The 23612-nt window shown below is 38.5% G+C and overlaps 1 protein-coding gene across 1 annotated transcript in view; it reads right to left on the bottom strand.

Annotated features, from left to right (window-relative positions):
* SMURF2 (SMAD specific E3 ubiquitin protein ligase 2) overlaps positions 1-23612 on the bottom strand; it is a 122398-nt gene that overhangs the window by 21772 nt on the left and 77014 nt on the right. The window contains exons 4-10 of the mRNA XM_066234684.1: positions 22491-22624; positions 19367-19432; positions 15413-15497; positions 12314-12397; positions 9421-9623; positions 6374-6458; positions 251-409 (exon numbers count right to left, since the gene is read on the bottom strand). Of these exons, the coding sequence (XP_066090781.1) occupies positions 251-409; positions 6374-6458; positions 9421-9623; positions 12314-12397; positions 15413-15497; positions 19367-19432; positions 22491-22624 (816 nt within the window). The remainder of the gene's footprint in view (positions 1-250; positions 410-6373; positions 6459-9420; positions 9624-12313; positions 12398-15412; positions 15498-19366; positions 19433-22490; positions 22625-23612) is intronic.

Consider the following 23612-nt stretch of genomic DNA (forward strand, 5'->3'; position numbering starts at 1 on the left):
GAGGGAGAGACAGGAACATCAATCTGTTCCTGTAGGTGCTCTGACTGGGGATCGAACCAGCAACTTCTATGCTTTGGGACAATGCTCCAACCAACTGAGCTATCTGGCAAGGGCAAAACTTGTCACCCTTTTGTTCAACAAAAGTCATTTATAATTGAAGACAGCAGTCTATCATATTTATTATAAAATGCATCATTAGTCTTCTCTTGTTCAGATTCACATTTTCACAGGTGTTACTTCAAAAACTTACTTTAAAACTAAATGCAAGTTAGCAGAGAGCCGAGGGTCTGTAAATTGTGTTGTTCTGTTGTTATGGTCAACAAAATAAACTCTGCCTGTTGCTGTATTACGGATCTCCCATCCAGGAGGCAATGGACCAAGCTCTTCACAATTGATGTTGCTAAGATCCCTGCAAAAACAAATACAAAGTAAAGGATACCTCATTGCTGGGCCTGCTGAGCCCAGCAAGTATAAATGACAGAACAATTTCATAAAGTATAAGAAAATGTATTGTTTCAAAAACTTGAGACGCTCAGCTGGAATCTTTAATTCCCAATGGTTTAACAAACTTGCATATTCAGAACCCAATCCATAAATGGCTCAGAAACTTATCACATAGCCTGCATTTTTAGAAAGTTTGTTCTTGGGCTTTAATGTGACACAGATTTCAAATTAATACAAAAGCAATCACAACACTTGCCAACATAAACTGTACTTCAGTACTTATCTGACAAAATATTGTTTTACAAATGTCAGTGGTATAAAGAATTGTTTTCTAAAATTTCTCTTTGATTCTTTTATTACTACACTGTAAAATCTGTATAAATAAATTTCATTCCTTTTTTTTTTTTGTATTTTTCTGAAGCTGGAAACGGGGAGAGACAGTCAGACAGACTCCCGCATGAACCCGACCGGGATCCACCCGGCACGCCCACCAGGGGGCAATGCTCTGCCCCTCGGGGGCGTCGCTCTGTTGCAACCAGAGCCACTCTAGCACCTGGGACAGAGGCCAAGGAGCCATCCCCAGTGCCCGGGCCATCTTTGCTCCAATGGAGCCTCGCTGCGGGAGGGGAAGAGAGAGACAGAGAGGAAGGAGAGGGGTAGGGGTGGAGAAGCAGATGGGCGCTTCTCCTATGTGCCCTGGCCGGGAATCGAACCCGGGACCTCTGCACACCAGGCCAACGCTCTACCACTGAGCCAACGGGCCAGGGCCAATTTCATTCCATTATTAATTTTAAGGTCTCCAACAAAGCTAAACTGGAAATATGAAAATTATGATGCTAAAAATAATCACAGTATATATTTTAAAGGATAACTTCTCCATCTTGAATTTTGAAAGCTATAAAGCTAGTGAATAAAGAACCTGTTTAAGACACAGAAGGAAGAATACTCTAAGGGTCACTGCTAAAATAAAAAGCCAAAACACTTTTAATGGACCTACGAACATTGTTACTGTATCACACATTCTTAAGACACTATTACATATAGACAAAGATATGACCAGGCAGTAGTGCAGTGGATGGAGCGTCGGACTGCGATGCAGAGGACCCAGGTTCAAAACCCCGAGGTCACTGGCTTGAGCATAGGCTCACCAGCTTGAGCACAGGACCGCTGGCTTAAGCATGGGACCACAGACATGACCCCATGGTCGCTAGCTTGAGCCCAAGGTCGCTGGCTTGAAGCCTAAGGTTGCTGGCTTGAGTCCAAGGTCGCTGGCTTGAGCAAGTCACTTGGTCTGCTGTGGGCCTCTGGTCAAGGCACATATGAGAAAGCAGTCAATGAACAACTAAGATGCCACAATGACGAATCGATGCTTCTCATCTCTCTTCCTTCTAGTCTGTCTGTCCCTATCTGTCCCTCTCTCTGTCTCTCTCTGTCTTGGTCATACATGCACACAAAACAAGATTTACAGGACCTATAAGAATGATATAAAAGCAGCATGTCTAACGTAAACTTAAACTATAACAGATAATTATAATGGCAAATCTCATCAAAATCATGTTTTAAAAGTTAAACCAGAGCCTGACCAGGAGGTGGTGCAGTGGAGAAAGCGTTGAACTGGGACGCAGAGGACCCTGGTTCGAAAGCCCAAGGTTGCCAGCTTGAGCGCAGGCTCATCCAGCTTGAGCACGGGCTCACCAGCTTGAGCACGGGGCTGCCGGCTTGAGCATGGGGTCGCTGGCATGAGCGTGGGATCACAGACACAACCCCATGGTCACTGGCTTGAGCCCAAAGGTTGCTGGCTTGAATCCCAAGGTTGCTGGCTTGAGGAAGGAGTCACTTGCTCTGCTGTAGTCCCCAAGTCAAAGCACATATGAGAAAGCAATCAATGAACAACTAAGGTGCCACAACGAAGAACTGATGTTTCTCATCTCTCTCCCCTTCTTTTCTGTCTGTCCCTATTTGTCTCTCTGTCTGTCAAAAACAAACAAAAAAAACAAACATAAACTTGAAAAAGTTTTTTGCCCAAATCTCTTCCTAGTCCTAATGAAATACAGCAATGAGCACATTCTGGCTTCTGCTTATAAGTGGCTTCAAAACACTTCTGCTATGGAACTAACGCTTGAAAGGAACATACTGTTTGAGACACCGCTAGTCTAAAGAGACAAGAAAAAAAGTTCTAAAGATCCTTCCCCAAACTTAAAGGAAACAAGTGAATTGAGCCAAACCTGGTACCTGAGTGGCAGGCAGCAGAGGGGTCAGACTGCCAGAGGGGATCTGTTAATGGGGAAACAGCCTCTGGCCAGCAGCAAGGGTAGAAAAGGACATCTGAACCTTCCTCCTAAGCTGAGAACTAAAATGGAAGGAGGAAGGGATTCCAGGAAAACTTCCTAACTCCTATTTTAGGTTTACAGAACTCAAACCAGTTAAGATAAAAAAAAAAAAAAAAAAACTAACAAAAATCACCAAACACTTCAGAAAGGAAAATCATGCTGAGAGTCCATGGAAACAATAAAACCACAGAATTAGATACCCAAGTACTGTCAGAGATCAAACAGAAAGAACAGCGATGGCATGCAACATTTAAAAATAAATAAATAAGGCCCTGGCCGGTTGGCTCAGCGGTAGCGCGTTGGCCTGGCGTGCGGGGGACCCGGGTTCGATTCTCAGCCAGGGCACATAGGAGAAGTGCCCATTTGCTTCTCCACCCCACCCCCTTCCTCTCTGTCTCTCTCTTCCCCTCCCGCAGCCAAGGCTCCATTGGAACGGAGATGGCCCAGGCGCTGGGGATGGCTCCTTGGCCTCTGCCCCAGGCGCTAGAGAGGCTCTGGTCCCGGCAGAGCGACGCCCCGGAGGGGCAGAGCATCGCCCCCTGGTGGGCAGAGCATCTCCCCTGGTGGGCTTGCCGGGTGGATCCTGGTCGGGCGCATGCGGGAGTCTGTCTGACTGTCTCTCCCCATTTCCAGCTTCAGAAAAAAATACAAAAATAAATAAATAAATAATAAATAAATAAGGGAACAATTACAAAGGCAAAATATGAATGGGAGATTATTAAGAACAAACAGATTTTTAAAGCGAAACTTTTAGAATTGAAAAGCAAATATTGAAATCAAAGAATAACTCTTTGATATAATGTAGAATTCGATTTCATATCCTTTTATTTAGAACTATGTAAATCTACAGTCATACATGGGAGAGCTCTAAAGAATTGATTTAAAAAGCAGAATACTGGAAACAATCTTTATTTCCACTTGGAAAATGATTGAAGAAAAATGGAATGTACACAGCCATAAAAAGTAATATGGATCTATATTTCAAGACTACACAGCCTGACCAGGTGGTAGCGCAGTGGATAGAGCATCGGACTGGGATGCGGAGGACCCAGGTTCGAGACCCCAAGGTCGCCAGCTTGAGCGCAGGCTCATCTGGTTTGAGCAAAGCTCACCAGCTTGGACCCAAGGTCACTGGCTCGAGCAAGGGGTTACTCGGTCTGCTGTAGCCCCACGGCCAAGGCACATATGAGAAAGCAATCAATGAACAACTAATGTGTCACAATGAAAAAATGATTGATGCTTCATATCTCTCTGCATTCCTGTCTGTCTGTCCCTATCTATCCCTCTCTCAGACTCTCTCTGTCTCTGTAAAAAAAAAAAAAAAAAAAAAAAAAAAAGACTACACAGTCAGTACGCAATGGCATTAATCACTGTTTTAAAGAGATAAGTAAAACTTGATGAAATGAGACTTTTCAGATAAATCTAAGTTTACTGCATATCTTTAAAGTGCCTGAATTATACATATTTTATAAACATTTCTGAATAGTGACATTTTAATAGAATCTCAATTTATAGTCTGCTTTGATAAGACATCCTCCATACAAATGGCATGCTTACTAAAGGATCCTGCAAAAAACAAAAGAGATGATGGTAATATGATGATATAAGATAATTTGGAGCACAGAGACAAAGAGAAGAATCATCCAGAGTATAATTAATTACACAAAGTTGTTATTCAATACTCAATAGGAAATATTCTTAAACCTTTATAGAAACCATGTACTCATTAATGAAAAACTGACATGTTTCCTTAGGAATAAGAACATATTACCAACAGTTCTGCCAAAATTTCTCTCTAATGCCAGCTTACATACTCCTCTTTCGACAGGTAACTCAAGATCTACTCACTATTGTAAAACATTTTGCTTTTTTTTTAAAATCACTTTTGTCTATACATTTCCTCCTGATTTTAAATTATTCTATTAAAAAGCTCATTATTCCCTGGCCAGTTGGCTCAGTGGTAGAGCCTCGGCCTGGCGTGCGGAAGTCCCGAGTTCAATTCCCGGCCAGGGCACACAGGAGAATCGCCCATCTGCTTCTCCACCCCTCCCCCTCTCCTTCCTCTCTGTCTCTCTCTTCCCCTCCCGCAGCCGAGGCTCCACTGGAGCAAAGATGGCCCGGGCGCTGGGGATGGCTCCTCGGCCTCTGCCCCAGGCGCTAGAGTGGCTCTGGTCATGACAGAGCGACGCCCCGGAGGGGCAGAGCATCGCTCCCTGGTGGGCGTGCCGGGTGGATCCCGGTCGGGCGCATGCGGGGAGTCTATCTGACTGTCTCTTCCCATTTCCGGCTTCAGAAAAATACAGGAAAAAAAAAAAAGCTCATTATTGATCTTCAATTGGAAAAAACATAATCCATTACACTTCATAATTTACATAATAAAAGTCTTGTTGCTAAAAGTTAGGTCCATGGATTTTTTTTCAGTGAGCTTATTAATAAAACAAAAACTTCCTCACCATTACTTTTTTTAAACAGTTTATATGCCAAGTCACAGAAATGGCAATCTTGATACAATAATTAGTGACATTTCTTTGGTAGCCACCCTCAAAAGATTCTAATTAAGCTCTACAACAAAGTAAAACATTTTCATTATTTTGCTTTACTTATAAATAAATAGAGAGTATCAAAGCAATACAAGATCAGCTAGTCACATCTGGTTTTGATTCAAATACATGAATTCTGACAAGTAGAGCACTGAGTACAAGCTTTAGGCAAGAAAAGATCTCAGGTAAATGCACTCAACTACTTCTGTAGTTCAAATGTACAAATTTTGACATTTAATAAAAATTTAACTTTATTAAGCTATTTCTTTTCTATATTAAGATGAAATTTTATTAAGGAACATATAAAAGAACACTTAATACACTTATATAAGGTCAAAATAAATAAACCTTTTTGAAAAGAACCTAACCAAAAATAAAAGAATTAATTTACTACCTTATAAAAAAAGAGTATTTTTTTGTAAAGTTTTGTATGTCTTTTTCCCCAGATCAATTTTCAAACTCATAAAATATCCATGTTTTTGCCCATAATTTTTTGTTTTAAGCAAGAGAGGAGGGAGAGTGAGAGGGAGAGAGAAAAAAACAGGGAGAGAGAGATAAGAAGCATCAACTCGTAGTTGAGTCCCTTTAGCTATTCATTGACTGCTTTTCATATGTGCCTTGACTGGAGTGGGGGGCTCCAGGTGACCTTTGGGCTCAAGCCAGAAACTTTGAGACCATGTCTATGATCCCATACTCAAGCCAGCGACCCCCTGTGCTCATAATTGGCAAGCCTGTGCTCAAACCAGATGAGCCAGCATCAAACTAACAACCTGGGACCTCAGCACCCCAAGTCAGTGCTCTATCCACTGCACCACTACTGCCCAGATTTTTTTAAAGGAGAGAGTGCAGACTAACTGGGGACTTGACTGCAGGGTAGGGCACTGGGGTAGGATGGCAGTATAGGTAGGACTTTCTACTAAATGTCAAACTAAAATAAGCATTAGAAAGAGCCAAACTTTTACACAAACTATTTTAAGAAGTTAAAGATTAAATAATCAAAGAAATCCTAGGTAAAATGGATATTCAATGGTAGGAAGAGTATTTAGAGTATGTTCTTACCTGGGTACTCTTGGATCATGCCATGTGCTCACACCAGTCTGAGTATGTAAGAAATACACCTGACCTTGTTGAGTTGTCCTCTGTTCTGTAAAATTAAGAAATACTAATAATAAAAATATACTCAGAATGTCTAAATCAAAGACGGCTGCAGACTTGAGAATATTATATTCATAAGTAGAATATTCAAATTACCAATCTGTATTATTAAAATAATTTTGCTTTACAAATAATATGTTCTGAACTCAGAATATACTTTCTCCTGGAAGCAATCATTTTCTTTCTTTTATTCAGAGGGGGAGTGGTGGGGAAGCAGACAGGCGCTTTCCCTGTGTGCCCTGACCAGGAATCAAACCCAGGACATCCACCCACCAGGTTGATGCTCTGTCACTGAGCCAACCAGCCAGGGCCCCCTGGAAGCAATCTTATAAATAATGATGAGGGGTCACAGGTCAGCTATCTAAAGGCAACTATACTTAAAATGTAGTTCAAACACTAGCCATGTTGCAATGCAAAATAGAAAACAAGATTGTGACAGTACAGTAATTCACCGAAAATGAAAAAAATGATCTTTTATTTGTCTTAAATTTGGAGCCTTAGGGGAACAAAAGAAGGCTCAGAGAAAGAGGCTAGTTAACTGTGAAGATTCTAAAGGACTTACGGAAACTTTCAAAAGTTTCATAAGACAGTCATTTTTTTATGCCTCATTTTATTTATAGAAGGGAGGGAAGGGGAAGGGAGAGGGGAGGGGAGGGGGAAGTGGGGAGGAGCAGGAAGCATCAACTCCCATATGTCCCTTGACCAGACAAACCCAGGGTTTTGAACCAGCAACCTCAGCATTCCAGGTCGATGCTTTATCCACTGCGCCACCAGTCAGGCTATGCTTCATTTTATATCAAAACTTGTGGGGGTTTTTTCCTTTGAGAGAGGTGTATTCTCAAGACTACATTTAGATTTACACAGAAGCAAGAGATGGAATACCGAGGAGACACTGTATAATCAAAAACAGGCAAAGGTGGAAATACAACGAAGTTAGAAAGAGGAAGAGTAAAGAGCAGTGTGCAGACTGGGGAGAAAAGAATCAAAGGTGACGCTGACTCAAAGCCCTCAGGAATAGAGGGAGGAAGCCAGTGCAAAGAGAAGGGATCTGTGAAAGTGCTCCTTCACCAGTGGTTTTTAGTTTTCATGTGGTTAAGTAATAAAACTACTTTTCTTTAAACAAAATCTAATGAAAAATTCCAACATAAAAAAGGGTAACACTATGGTTAATATTTATTGGTACAAAAAATTAATTTGTTTATAAACCCTTAACTATGTCAGTAAATTTAAACTTTAATTTTTTAAAAATTATAAACATAATAATGTTTTAAGTTGGTTGTAGATAACAGCTGCAATAATTTCAGCCTTGGTACCCATTTTACTCATATGTTTTGGCTGGGTTAAAAAAATTTCTAATCCGTATCATACAAACTATAACCACCCCACCCTCCCTTCAAACAGTTTGCCTTATAATCTCACTTAAACAGCAGTGACAGGAAACATGTTATTCTGAGGCTGGACACTAGTAACAGCAGCTGAAACTAAGTGCTTTCTATGCCAGACATGCTATGAGGCACTTCATATGAAATTACTATTTATTGATATTTCTTGTAACAAACTACATGGGTGGTATTATTATTTTCTCCATTTTCTAGAAAATAAAATCAAGGTTCAGAGAGGTTAAATTACGTACCTACTATCACACAACTAGTATGTGGCAAAACCAGGATAGAAGCCCACGTCTGCCTGTCTCCCAGCCCAAGTTGTGCTGTAAGCTCAAACACAATTAATGGACACACTGGGTTTTTAAAAATTGAGTTAAAATATGTTTAAAAAATAAAGTTAAAATTATACATTTGCAGTACAGTTTTAAAAATCTTCTACAGTAAAAATAAAATACAAGTTAAATTAAGCGATTCCCAATGTTGGTCAGTAGGTGTCACCAGGAGCCCAGAATAGTTCATGGGCAGGCTATGAGAGGACAGGATGTAACAGGTTAGCATTTACGAGAAAGGAGAAAATAGCCAAGCTCATATTATCTACAAGAGTGTTCACAGTTATCTTTAAATTTTTTTATTTTTTTATTTTTTTGGCAGAGACAGAGAGAATCAGAGAGAGAGACAGACAGACAGGAAGGGAGAGAGATGAGAAACATCAATTCTTTGTTGCGGCTCCTTAGTTGTTCATTGATTGCTCTGTCATATGTGCCTTGACCGTGGGCCTTCAGCAGACTGAGTAACCCCTTGCTCGAGCCAGCGACCTTGAGTCCAAGCTGGTGAGCTTTGCTCAAACCAGATGAGCCCATGCTCAAGCTGGAAACCTCGGGGTCTTGAACCTGGGTCCTCCACATCCCAGTCTGACGCTCTATCCACAGCGCCACCGCCTGGTCAGGTAGTTAGTTATGTTTAATTTTAAAGCTCTGTATTCAACTAGAAGATTCCTGTCATTTTCCACATGTTGTTCTACAGTTTATGAAATTACATGATAATTTTATACAAATAACTAAATCATTTATAACAATAACACAATTACTCAGATAACCCAAAATTGTGGGTAATACAAATATAACATATAAATACCATCAGAAATATGCTTTTGAAATTATTTCTAAACATGTATGACTAGAAAATTACATTTCAGGCCTAACTTCAGATGCCCATCATCAGTAACAACAGCATCTTACCTTTTACACAGTGCCTGCCTATAAAGAAGTCTCACATTGTTTCATATGCTCCTCAAAATACTTTTGGGATAAAGAGAGGTATCATTCCACTTATTTCATTATAAAAGAGCAAAGAGGCTGAGGTCAAACGGCTAGACAACAGTAAAACTGTTGGGTAAGTAGTCTATCAATTCAAAGACTTTACAAAGCTGGGAGGTTTTACATAATTACTTTCATGCAGAATTCCTAAATCCAGATTAATAACTTCTGCAAAAGTTTATTCCAGCTTTTTCAGCAAACTGAAATCAGTAAACCACACTTTTTATTTTTCCTCTACTAGTTGTCATACCATAGCCTTCTGGTAGGTCTGGAGGAGTATGTAAATGCGTTCTGCTCATGTAATTCCTATGTCGTTGTGACCTGACTCTCCTCTCCGCCAGTCTGGGATCTGAAGACTGTCCACATGTTGCACCATTTGTTCCACTAATTGGAGTGTTCTCATCAACAAAGCAGCTAAGCGGCCTGCCAGGACTAGAATACTCAGATGCCGGTCTATTGAAAAGTAACAGGGAAAAAAAGGCATTCAATTCAGATATCAAATGTAGAGCTCTCTAGACAACATATGTACTGCAGTAATAATCACTTACAGGAAAATGGGATGATTAATACAAATATAAAGATTTCAAAAACTCCGCATAAAAGCCTGAAGCCTCTAAGCACCAATAAAACTCAAGAGATAGACCCTGGCCGGTTGGCTCAGTGGTAGAGCGTCGGCCTGGCGTGCAGGAGTCCTGGGTTTGATTCCTGGCCAGGGCACACAGGAGAAGTGCCCATCTGCTTCTCCATCCTTCCCCTTCTCCTTCCTCTCTGTCTCTCTCTTCCCCTCCCCCAGCCAAGGCTCCATTGGAGCAAAGTTGGGCTGGGTGCTGAGGATGGCTCTATGGCCTCTGCCTCAGGTGCCAGAACGGCTCTGGTTGCAACAGAGTGACGCCCCAGATGGGCAGAGCATCGCCCCCTGGTGGGCGTGCCGGGTGGATCCCAGTCGGGTGCATGCGGGAGTCTGACTGCCTCCCCGTTTCCACCTTCAGAAAAATACAAAAAACAAACAAACAAACAAAAAACCTCGAGATAAAAAGAATGTCAATTAAGTCTTTAAATCATTTAATATTGATTTTAATTACATTTTATATGAAGTCTACATATATTCGTAAAGCACTAGCTCACAAAGCACCAATTGACTCAGCTACAGCCCACCTCTCAGGTCCAAGTTCTCTCCATGGCCCTCCTCTTCTTCCACCATACCTACATTCTTCCTGCCCCATGGGCTTGCACACGTTCTACCTTCAGTGCTGGACAACAGCTTTTCCTTTCACCTAAAATGCTTTGTTCTCCTATTCTTCCTAAGTCGAGCTTTTTTCCCTTTTTTGCCATTCAAATCATAGCTTTAGCTTAAAAGTGGCCTCTAAGAGGTCCTTTCTGACATTCAAATCTAAACTAGTCACCCAGACATTTGATAGCACATCACCCTACTTCCTCAGCATAGCAATTATTTTGCATAGCAATTATTTTTTCTTATTCTTATTTTCATTCTTGTCTTTGTCTGTCTTCTAGCACTGGAATACTTTTTGAGAGACAAGAGTGCCTAGTTTGTTCTCCACTACAATATCTCCCACACCCAGAACAGTGCTTGGGCATATACTGTTGCTCAATAAATATTTATTGAATGTATAAAGAAAAAAATTCTCTTCAAAGAGCCTCCAATCTATTGTAGGTCATCCAAAATAAGAGGATAATCAAGAGTTAATTTTTAAACTAACATTTACAATACAATCAACTTTACACATATGGAAATCAAAGTCAATTTTATCACTTAAATGAATTAGAAGGAAATGGATTTCACTAAAATACTGAAACAAGTACACATTCATTTATCCTCTGATATAATAAAAATAGGCTGACTTCAATAAAACACTTTGGCAGTTTAATACTAGAAATGCAACTCTCAAATAAGCATTTTAAAAAATAGCACCAAAAACTGAGCTTTTACCCAAGAATAACAATAGAGAAAGCTTTGTAATTCAATGAGTAAAGAAATTAATCCCTAGTAAACAGAAGTGTGTATAGCTAGTGAGAAGCATTTGATGTTCTATGTCTTGTACCTATTTCCTGCTCAGGAAAAAAAGGGGTGGGGCAAAACAAACACTGAGTACAGGTGGCAAATAAGCTTTGTTCTTACTTAAAAAAAAAAAATTAAGCCACTAATTCATTTTCAGTTACTTATAAAGCACTTCCTTGGCGTTTCCAAAAAATACCTTATACCTCTGTATCATTATACATTAAGCCCTATGTTCAGTGTCACAGCCCAAATGCTGAGCACAGTGGCTGGCATATAACCAAATGATAGCTATGCCATACTCCCCTGAATACTTTTCTTCACCTTACCTGGCTAAATCCTAACATTTCTCAGGATTTAGTTCAGAAATTTCACTTTTTCAGAGTTTTCCTCTGCAAGGTCCACCATCCCCTTGCCCCCTACACTAAGTAGGGTGCCCTTCCACATGGTCTCACAGGGGTCCCAATACTTTTTACACAGGGGGCCAGTTCACTGTCCCTCAGACCATTGGAGGGCCGGACTATAAAAAAAAACTGACCACCAATGAAAGAGGTGCCCCTTCTGGAAGTGCGGCAGGGGCTGGATAAATGGCCTCAGGGGGCTGCATGCGGCCCGCAGGCCATAGTTTGGGGACCTGTCTCAGAGTATCTGGTTCTTTAAAGACCTTACTGGATGCAACAGAATAAATATAATCATCCCCTTATATGTCTGAACAAATGTAGATCCTGTATATACCCTGTGTGTGTGTGTGTGTGTGTGTGTGTGTGTGTGTGTATATATATATATATATATATATATAATGTACAGCCACTCAATAATGGATGCAAAAACATTTTTTAAGAGTCCCCAAAAATAAGATGACTTCTCAATTTACTCATTTAACTCATTCAGTAAATATTTACTGAGTATCATCACAGGCCCTGCAGCTATAATAACAGTACAACCTGCCAAACAATCCTTATGGAAAATTACTTTTTAAAAATAATAATGGCACTTGCTATAAAATCTACTGATCTAGAGCAGTATAAACCAAGACAGGAAATCCAGTAAAACTGATAGTTAAACATAAAGGGACGATTTCAGGAGGGTGAACAGCACAGACCATGGGAAGATACTTGTATATTCTTACCGTGTTGGGCGTTCCCACTGTGTAGTTCTTGTTATGTGGTTTAGATACTGGATTCTTCCAGAGGCAGTTCTCCTTTCTTCCCAGCTTTAATAAAAACATTAAGAAACAAAATATTACTAGAAAGCTAGATACACATTGTTTTTAGCATAATAGCCAAGCCAGAAAGAGATTTGTATGAATCAAGAATGAAAGATTGAAAGATCAAAATATAAAACATTTTCAATTTACTTTTAAAAATGTATGATATAACTTCTAGAAGTCCAAAGCTTCTAAAATATTTGCACTGAGGTGTGACTAATATAATACCATATTTTTCACTCCATAAGACACACCTGACCATAAGACACACCTAGGGTTTTAAGGAGGAAAATAAGAAAAACAAATATTCCGAACCAAGTAGTGTGTTAAAATATTTAATAAAATACCATATTTTTTGCTCCATAAAACAGACGGGCATTTTCCGCTCCACTTTTGGGAGAAAAAAAGTGCGTCTTATGGAATGAAAAATATGGTATTTTCTATCAGCCAATCTTGGAGAGTTTTTCTATGTCAATAATTCTCAACTATATTACACTTATTTCTCCAGAGTTTAGTGGGGGAAAAAGGCCATACTAAAAAAAGTCACATAACTTTTTAAAAATTAAATTTAACTAAGGGCCCTAGCCAGTTGGCTCAGTGATAGAGCACTGGCCCAGCATGTGGAAGTCCTGGGTTTGATTCCTGGCCAGGGCACACAGGAGAAGTGCCCGTCTGCTTCTTCACCCTTCCCCCTCTCCTTCCTCTCTTTCTCTTCCCTTCTGCAGCTGGGACTCCATTGGAGCAAATTTGGCCCAGGCACTGAGGATGGCTCCGTGGGCTCCGCCTCAGGTTGCTAGAGTGGTTTCGGTTGCAACAGAGCAACGCCCCAGATGGGCAGAGCATCGCCCCCGGTGGGCATGCGGGGTGGATCCTGGTCAGGCGCATGAAGGAGTCTATCTCTCTGCCTCCCTACTTCTCACTTCAGAAAAACACACATACAAAAAAATTTTAACTAAGAAAGTATAGAAAAGCTTTTAAAAACAGCCTACTCAAACTAATTTTTAAAATTGATTTGGAGAGAGAGAAAGGAAAAAGAGAGAAACATCAATTTGTTGTTCCACTTACAAATGCACTCATTGGTTGATTCTCATATGTGCCCTGACCAGGAATGAAACCCACAACCTGGTATCAGGATGACACTGTAAGCAACTGAGCTATCCAGCCAAGGCATCACAGTTTAACCCTACCTGAGATATCACAGAAATTTTTCCATATCAACATGGGGTTTTTTGGGGTTTTTTTTTTAACATTTTTTTAATTGACTTTTTAGAAGGGAAAAAGAGAGAAACATCGATTTGTTATTCCACTTATTAATGCATTCATTGGTTGATTCTTGCATGTGCCCTGACCAGAAACTGAACCCACAATCTTGGGGTTTCACATCAAAAATAATTTAAGTCACAACTCAACCAATTATACACTTTACATGAATATAATTTATAGTATGTAAATTATATCTCTTATATCTCACTGAAGTTCATTAAAATACTTTTAAAGTTAAAAATAAAATCAGAAAAATGTCAGAATCAGAATCAAACAAAGATAAAGAACAGTGATTTAAAAAATGCATGCACCCTGGCCAGATAGCTTGGTTGGTTCGAGCATTGTCCCAAAGCACAGAGGCTGCCGGTGTGACCTCTGGTCAGAACACACACACAGAATCCCCAAGCACAGAGGCTGCCGGTATGACCCCCGGTCAGGGCACACACACAGAATCCTGAAGCACAGAAGTTGCCGGTGTGACCCCCCGGTCAGGGCACACACACAGAATCCTGAAGCACAGAAGTTGCCGGTGTGACCCCCGGTCAGGGCACACACACAGAATCCCGAAGCACAGAGGCTGTCGGTGTGACCCCCAGTCAGGGCACACACACAGAATCCCGAAGCACAGAGGCTGTCAGTGTGACCCCCAGTCAGGGCACACACACAGAATCCCGAAGCACAGAGGCTGTCGGTGTGACCCCCAGTCAGGGCACACACACAGAATCCCGAAGCACAGAGGCTGCTGGTGTGACCCCCAGTCAGGGCACACACACAGAATCCCGAAGCACAGAGGCTGCTGGTGTGACCCCTGGTCAGGGCACACAAAAAAAGGCTGAGTTCCTGGCTCTTGCTCTCCCTTCCTCTCTCACTGAAATCAATAAATTAAAATTTTTTTTTAAAGAAAAAAAGCAAGAGCTTTGGAATTCAAGTTTAAATTCATGTTCTAGCTCTGCCATTTATCATGTGGTCTTTGGCAAGTTACTTCTTGAGTTTCAGTTATTTTAATCTGTATAATGAATAAGGGTATCAATTATAGTAGCAGTAACAAAAGTAGCTCATTATTTATTAAGCACTAAACTATAAGTGAGACATTGTGCTAAGAGTTTTACACTAATAATTTCATTTAATCCTCACAACAATTTATGGCATATGCACTAATATCATCATCCTCTCATCAATAAATATAAACCAAAGCTTAGAGACAATAAATAAATTGATTATATTCATAAAGCTAGTCAGCAGAAGAGTAAGGATTGGCTACCAGATGGTCTAATTCCAGAACCATACGGTAGGAGAATTAAATTATATAAATGTATTATATAAAGTGCTTAAAGCAGTGTTTGACACATGTATGCTCAATAAACATTACTACGTTATTATAACTACTATTACAGATTCTCTATCCTATCCCTCTAAATAGAGTAATGTTTCCAAGTCAGCAAATATTTATATATGCCGTTTGAAATTTAATCAAAACATTTTTCTTTTGAATATACGATATTTACATGATAGTTTTATTTGTCAAGAAATTTGATTTGTCTTCTAGTCAAAGCTCTTAAAAATCAAATTTAACATCTAATCCATGGCTTATTTTATAAATTTATGACAAGGTGTCTTACTAATGTTCCAAGTATAAGGAAAACCTAAATTCTGGAATTGATAAGCAAATTTTTAAAGTTAAATATACAATAAACACCAACTTATTTCTCTTTATTTTAAAGATATTATCTACATACTTCTCTAATGACTTTGGCTTACCCATCTGGTAAATCATTGTCAAACAAACGACTGCAGTCCACAACTTGCCCTCCTGTGCCTATCCGGTCTCTGGACTGAAGACTTACTATTAAACAACAAAAAAAAATTAGTAAGAGCCATAGAACATGAAAGAATTATTATAATTTCAAAGACAACTTGGCTTAGCTTATTTTAATACATTAGAAAGAACTACTTAGTTTCTTCTAAATTCTATAATTTCTTTTTTCCATGAGATTTTTTTTAAAGGAGTGATACTAGAATTTTAAGGTTTCCTACACTTTTTCGTGTTTCTGGAGAAAAGTCTAATTACTTTTTTCCATCATCATGAACAGTGCAAAGCTACTACTACACTTAGGAAGAGGTGTAACACATGAAAGGTATAGTCATGTACAGAAGAATTTGAAAAGATGACACTAATATTAGTTTAATTCTTGACCCATCTTAAAAAAAAATACACTAGAGTCTGTCAACAGGGCAATACTTGAATTCCATGAGTTAAAACAGTACATCATCATCCAGTGTAGTTTAAAACTATCACTATAAACTTGGTAGTAGAGATGTGAACTCTAAATCAGGCTATATCAAATAGTTTAGCACTGTGACCTTGAACAAAATACAACTTTCTTGAGGTTGAGATAATCCCAATCTGAAAAATGAGGAAGTCTGACTAAATAACACACCTGAAGACTTTGCTGCCCTATTATTCTTTAATTCTATTTCTGGCAACTCTCCCACAAGATAGAAGAGATACAGGAAAACTTAACTACAGCCAAATCTCTTAAAGAATACTACATGAAATATGACATCTTAAGACCTTCGTTCTAGGAAGGATCTCAAAAATCTGAAATTCTCCAGTTCTGTAAAAATTCTGAAAACTTAGGGGGCACAATGCTGTGGGCAGAGGGTGTTATATTGAGTGGGACACTAGAAACCATGTCAACACAATAAAAATATTGTTTTGAAAAATTAGAAAGTTGAATAAAATGTTCTGTTTATAGGAGACACTATAACACATCTCAGTGAATACATTAGTGTTAAAATTGAACTAAAAACTCTATTACTTATCAGAAAGGCTAAGTGAAATGTATACCGCAGTACAATCACATATTAATATAATTCATCCCTTAAAAATCATTGATTATAAATATGAATAATGGTTACAGTAAGTGAAAGAAAGCAAAATAAAAATTTATGTTCACTTTAATTGAAATAATAAAAAATATATATACATGTACAAGGATATAAAGTATTAGGATATATATATATTTTTTAAAGTTAGTGTTCTAGTGTACTTTTCTCCATTTCCTGAAAAGCTGTTATATGCATCTATTTATGATTATTTGTAAAGGTTTAATTCAGCAAGAACTAACTAGAATTCATTCTGTCCTTAAATGACAGAACTGTAGGATCATAAAATATGTTTGAGTTCTGCCTACCTTATCATGTACACCAAATTTATGCAAAAGTTTACATTTTTTTGCCTGACCAGGCGGTGGCGCAGTGGATAGAGCAGCAGACTGGGATGCGGAAGACCCAGGTTCGAGACCCCGAAGTCGCCAGCTTGAGCGTGAGCTCATCTGGTTTGAGCAAAAGTACACCAGCTTGGACCCAAGGTTCACTGGCTCAAGCAAGGGGTTACTCGGTCTGCTGAAGGCCTATGGTCAAGGCACATATGAGAAAGCAATCAATGAAAAACTAAGGTGTCGCAATGCGCAATGAAAAACTAATGATTGACGCTTCTCATCTCTCCGTTCCTGTCTGTCTGTCCCTGTCTATCCCTCACTCTGACTCTCTCTCTGTCTCTGTAAATAATAAAATAAATAAAAATAATTGTTTTTAAAAAGTTAAAATTTTTAAAAAATACTCAAACACAAATTTTTAAGTAAAACATTCTTTTTTTATATAATATATTCCAATGGATATATGTCTAACCACTTACAAAAGAAAGTCTATTTTTATAAATATAAATTTACACCTAGTAAAACTATTTTGTTATTTCTAGACATTAGTTAGCAAGCATTACATAACATACCCAAAAAAATAAAGTGGCAACAATTACATATAAAAGTCCTGACTGACTAGGTGGTGGCACAGTGGACAGATCATTGGACTGGGATGCAGAAGACCCAGGTTCGAGACCCCGAGGTCGCCAGTTTGAGCGTGGGCTCATCTGGTTTGAGCAAAAGCTCACCAGCTTGGACCCAAGGTCACTGGCTCAAGCAAGGGATTACTCGGTCTGCTGAAGGCCCACGGTCAAGGCACATATGAGAAAGCAATCAATGAACAACTAAGATGTCACAACGAAAAACTAATGATTGATGCTTCTCATCTCTCTCCATTCCTGTCTATCCCTATCTATCCCTCTCTCGGACTCTCTCTCTGTCTCTGTAAAAAGAAAAAAACCCAAAAAACAAAAACAACAAAAAAGTCCTGCATGCCAGGATCTAGTTTGAAGTGTTTTACTACCTTCTCAACCTAAGAATGACAGGAATTATCAATAATTCTACAGTACAGATAATTCCCTGTGACAACCGCAATTAGGGCTGTTATGTTCCTACTTTGGCAATTCCCTAACCATGAACTCAGTTCACTACCTTGTAAAATATAGGTTCATAATTCAAGTACTGTATTTCCCCATGTATAAGACGCACTTTTTTCGAAAAATTTGGGGTCTAAAATCTAGGTGCGTCTTATACAGTGGTTGTAGATTTTTTTACTTGCTTTCCTGCCTTTTCACGCTTGTTGTCTTTGCACTCATTGTTTAATAATGAATAAAACCTGAGTTCAATAACTTTATATAATACATTATTTTTCACAAATTTTGGGACCCAAAATTAAGGTGGGTCTTATACATGGGAGCGTCTTAAACATGGAGAAATATGGCACATCTTATTCTAAATCAGGGGTAGTCAACCTTTTTATACCTACCGCCCACTTTTGTATCTGTTTGTAGTAAAATTTTCTAATCGCCCACCAGTTCCACAGTAATGGTGATTTATAAAGTAGGGAAGTAATTTTACTTTATAAAATTTATAAGGCAGAGTTACAGCAAGTTAAAGCATATAATAATTACTTACCAAGTACTTTATGTTGGATTTTTGCTAAGTTTGGCAGAATAAATCTTTATAAAACAACTTACTATAGTTAAATCTATCTTTTTATTTATACTTTGGTTGCTCCACTACTACCCACCATGAAAGCTGGAATGCCCACTAGTGGGTGGTAGGGACCAGGTTGACTACCACTGTTCTAAATTCTGCGCTATAATGAAGTGATATGATTCCAATTGCTTTCTTGTTCTGTAGGAAGCCCTAAATGAGCCCACCTCAGTGTCCTACCATACCATGTATCTCGATCATGTCTCGATCCATCAATTCTTAAGATAAGTCTCAGGAATTTTTATATAAAACCCTTCCTTTAGGTCAATTCCAGACAGCACATTAGCCCACTAAGTACCTTGAGTAAGGTAATAGTTTCTTTTACCAATAAGTGATTATTCTTTTTTTTCTCTTTTCTTTTTTTTACCATTTCTCATTGTTTCTTTTTTTCATTAGCACAGATTATTTTAAAACTAAAGCATTAAACAAAGAGTTCAATATATACTCAGAAAACAAGCTTGAGAATTATTTTCAGAAAACTTTAATACCATCTATAAAGTATCAGTGCTCTACCTTATTTATATACTTTAAAAGAATTTCTTCCTAAAGGGTAACAGTTCTTCAAATCATCAGGGGCCTTTATTTTTAAACATTATTTATAGTTTTGGGGGGTATTTTTTAAATTAAGTTAGCCTGGATCCTATATGTACTATTACTATTTGAAACATTTTACATGACTCATTTAATTCATGCCAATACAATGAAATGACAGTTGTACTTTGATTTAAAAGGTATTTAGAATTTAGGTCAGTTTGAATGAAGCCAAAATTCATGTAATTTTAAGTTCCACACTTACCTACTATCTGTCCTCTAACTGTATCATTGTCATTTGGCCCAAGTTTGCATAGATCCAACCTCTGATCTATTTCAAAGCAACAACAACAACAAAAAAAAGGAATTAAAAAAGTTGGTATCAGAAATTCTAACATCTATTGAGTCTAGTCAATTTCCACAATCCACTGGAAACCAGGCCTATCATTTAAAGAATTAATCATGTTTTAGTGATGAAACAAATGTTTTAAATTTTGACTCTATAGATAATCAATATAAATGTCTCAATAAAAGTTTTGATAAATTCAGATTTCAAAACAATGAGACACTGGTGTAATATTGCCAACATGCAGTTAACTTTCCAAAGATTTCAGACCAATACAGTTTATGTCTTGGCTTGCCATTCAATACATAGCTGTTATTCTGAAGCAATTTATCCCTAAGTCTTGATTTTATCATGTATAATAGCAGTACCTACTTCATATTTTATAAGGATTAAATCAGATAATAAGTAAAACTCTTAGCAAAGTACCTGGCACATGTGTGTTCAATAAATGTTAGTTGTCATTTTTTTCTCTAACCATTTCAAATGACCTCCCCACATACATACACCCAAAGTAAATATTAATAAGCAGCCAGGTATAAACTGTAAGATAAAGAGTTTAAGTCATTCTGCTACTAACTCATTTAGGGGTAACTCATTCTCTCACGCTTCATCTATAAAACAGGTAGAACACTGGCCTGGTCCGTTACAGTATGGAACAATGTCACCCTTAACGTGTTAGTTTTACTTTTATTACAGCACTTATAACTGAATTCTTTTACAGTGGTATGCCATCTGTCTATAGTGAATTGATAAAACAAGGAAACCATATCTTAGTCTTTGTATTCTCCACTCCAACTATATCAGGTGCTCATTAAATGTTCGATAAATATTGCTGCACATTAAAAAGTCAAATAAATTAATAAACATTCATAAGCAGCAGAAGGAAAAACCCATACCCCAACACTATAGCACCTGGCCAAAATTACAAATATTTTTCCCTTTGGAAAATAAATAGACACTGCTAAGTCACTCTAAAGAGGGGAACTTTGCATTCTAAGTTAATTCCTCTCTGTGCAGGCCTTCTAATGTGTCCTGCTCCTTCTGCCAGGAGGCCTTAGCACTGGCTTCTCAGAGAACAGAATCCATGCTTTTTTAACCTTTCTATCACCAACTTTTTGAACAGTACTTGGCATGTTAAAGGTTCAATACATGTTGGCTAACTAAATTAAATCAAATACAAGGTCACGTGTGTGACCTACACATTTGTAGTCTGCCGGCTGGGTTCGGTAATAAAACAGTTCGTGCCTAAGTGGTGGGGGCAGTAGATAGAGCGTCGGACAGGGATGAGGAGGACCCAGGTTCGAAACCCCGAGGTCGCCAGCTTGAGCGTGGGCTCATCTGGTTTGAGCAAAAGCTCACCAGCTTGGACCCAAGGTCGCTGGCTTGAGCAAGGGGTTACTCGGTCTGCTGAAGGCCCACGGTCAAGGCACATATGAGAAAGCAATCAATGAACAACTAAGGTGTCACAACAAAAAACTGGTGATTGATGCTTCTCATCTCTCTCCATTCCTGTCTGTCCCTTTCTATCCCTGACTCTCGCTATTTCTGTAAAAAATAAATAAATAAAATAAGACAGTTCATTTTTATAAGTTACACCTTTCCAATTTCAATGTCTTCCATCCCGTTGGTCACTCTGTCAACCCAGAAACATAAGAAATTCTTAGTTGCGTTTAAATTCCCCTAACTCAGAAATTCTAGCTCAGTTTTCTCCCTTTTTCATTTTAAGAGGTCAATATTATATATCTGAATTGTGGTATCTCTTAATATAGCTAACATTCAAAGCTAAATTTACTCTATTTTTAAAGCTTTTTTTAGCTGAGAGGAGGGGGGATAGTAAGGCAGACTCCCGTATGCGCCCCTACCGAGATCCACCTGGCAACCCCATCTGGGGACAATGCTCAAATCAATTGAGCTATTTTTAGCACCTGAGGCTGATGCACCCCAAAGGCGCCATCCTCAGCACCTGGGGCAACACTCAAATCAACTGAGTCACTGGCTATGGGAGGGGAAGAGGGGAAAGAAAGAGAAGAGGAAGAAGAGGGAAAAGAGTGGGAAGAGGGGGAAGAGGAGGAAGAGGGGAAAAGAAAAAGAGGAAGAAAAGGGGGGGGAAGCAGATGGTCACTTCTCCTGTGTGCCCTGACCAGGAAACAAACTGGGGACGTCCATACACCAGACTGATGCTCTATCTACTGAGACACCAGCAGGTCTACTCTACTTTTTACTTATTTTGTTAGCTAGATTCTATGTGAATTTTTGTTTAGTATAGGCATCTGGACAAAAATTTCATGAAAATTGATAATATTTTTTATATTATGTAAAAAGGAATTCTGTAGAAACAAAAAATTCTGTTGAAAAAGATAACTATGATCCAATGGAAACATCCCCAAAAGATACTCTGTCACCTGGTTACATAAATTATACATATGCTAAGTCAACTTGTCAATCCAATGTGGAAATCACTTTCTAATGTCTTTATCTTGGGTTTATCTTGTAAATGCCCAGGTTGGTGAAACACTAAGCTAATACATAAATAGTTAATACAAGTGTCTTTCACACAAAATAACATTTACCTTTTGTAACTTTTAATTTTTCCAGTCTTATATCTAACTTTTATTCAGTAATTATTCTCCTTTAACTGCCACCTTAAACATTCCAATCACCTAAATAACTTTATCTCACAAATCCAACAAAACCAGAGAAGGGTGCTAAGGAATAAAAAAGGCATATATACTTTAACTCCTTCCTTTTTACTCTTCTGGGAATTAGTCATTTCTTAACCCTTATGTAGTCATTGGAAACTAAGCATCAGCTCTGATTCAATTCCAGGATTCACATATTTAAAATGTTTCATTGTTTTTATAAGTCCATAAAATAAATTTAGACCAGGATTTTTTACCAATGTTTCAAATGCACACAGGAGGTTAAGTTTTTGGACCCCTGGCTCCTCTCCAAAATATGTATATATGTGTATACATGTGTCTGTATGTAAGCATACATGTGTATGTATATATATAAATGTTTTAAAGTACTAGTATCTACTCACAACCAGTGTCTTTGAGGCGATTGATGGCATTGGAGAGAAGACGAACACAACCAAGAAACCCAGCCCCTTGTTTTTTATGGATCTTCTTATGATTCCACACGCTGATCGTAACTGAGTCAGACTTCCCAATATACCTAAAAAGCCAAAATGACCGCATGAGTAATTTGGCAATTACAAGAAGGTTAGTATAGAATTTTTCTTTTGTTTTTGTAGTCTAGAGTCACAAATGTTTCAGAGTATAGTTAGGTATTATAAAACACATTCTGAGTTCAATCAAATCCACAGGATTAATTTTTTTTTAATTTGAAATCTTAAAAGTAAACTCTAAAAGGAACTTTTAATATATCCTTTACCGCATCTGCCAACTCTGGCTGAGTAACAATTTTTGTTAGTGAGAAAACTATTTTAGTAGCTGGTGTCAAATAACATTATGGGAGTTTATGGTTATTTCCAAGAACAAAAATCCTGCAAGAGCTTTCATCACAGTCACATTTTAAATACATTTCAATGATATGACCTACGACCTCAGACAGTACTCAGTTCATTTTCAAGGGACATTGTCAAGGCTGACAGACCAAAAATCTGACATACCTGTTGTGTTTTAAAATGCTGTAGAGCAAAAGCTGACTGTAACGCTTTTCCCCTGCTTCTCTCCTGTATACAGGCCTTGAGCGAGCAGGACTCTTGCAGATTCACTTCACTGCCTGCAGACAAGCAGAGCAGGGAAAAGCGTTACTACACTCATCTGTACATACACCTGCAAGTACGTGAGAGCTCTCCCACAGCCAATTGTTAACATGGTGTCATCCCATGCAAAAATGTAATGAAATACAGAATTCTATCAGTAGAACCCTAACTATATAGTTCAACAATTCTAAGAGGTCAAATTTTTGGTCCAGCAACCTTGACCTTAATATATCATTCACAGTAAATTCAGAAAAATTCACCTAGTATATCGAAAAGCCTAAGCCATTAAGTAAGGACTAAAGCTTTTACATGAAGAACATGAAAGCCACTCTTGTGCCCCTGGATCTAGCTGTTTAAAGCATGCCCATCCCCATGGACTTTAAATTATGCAAGCTACTACATTCCTTTTAAATTATGCCAGTTTGAATTTCATTT

This window comes from Saccopteryx bilineata, chromosome 6 (assembly GCF_036850765.1).
Source record: "Saccopteryx bilineata isolate mSacBil1 chromosome 6, mSacBil1_pri_phased_curated, whole genome shotgun sequence".
Taxonomy (NCBI): domain Eukaryota; kingdom Metazoa; phylum Chordata; class Mammalia; order Chiroptera; family Emballonuridae; genus Saccopteryx; species Saccopteryx bilineata.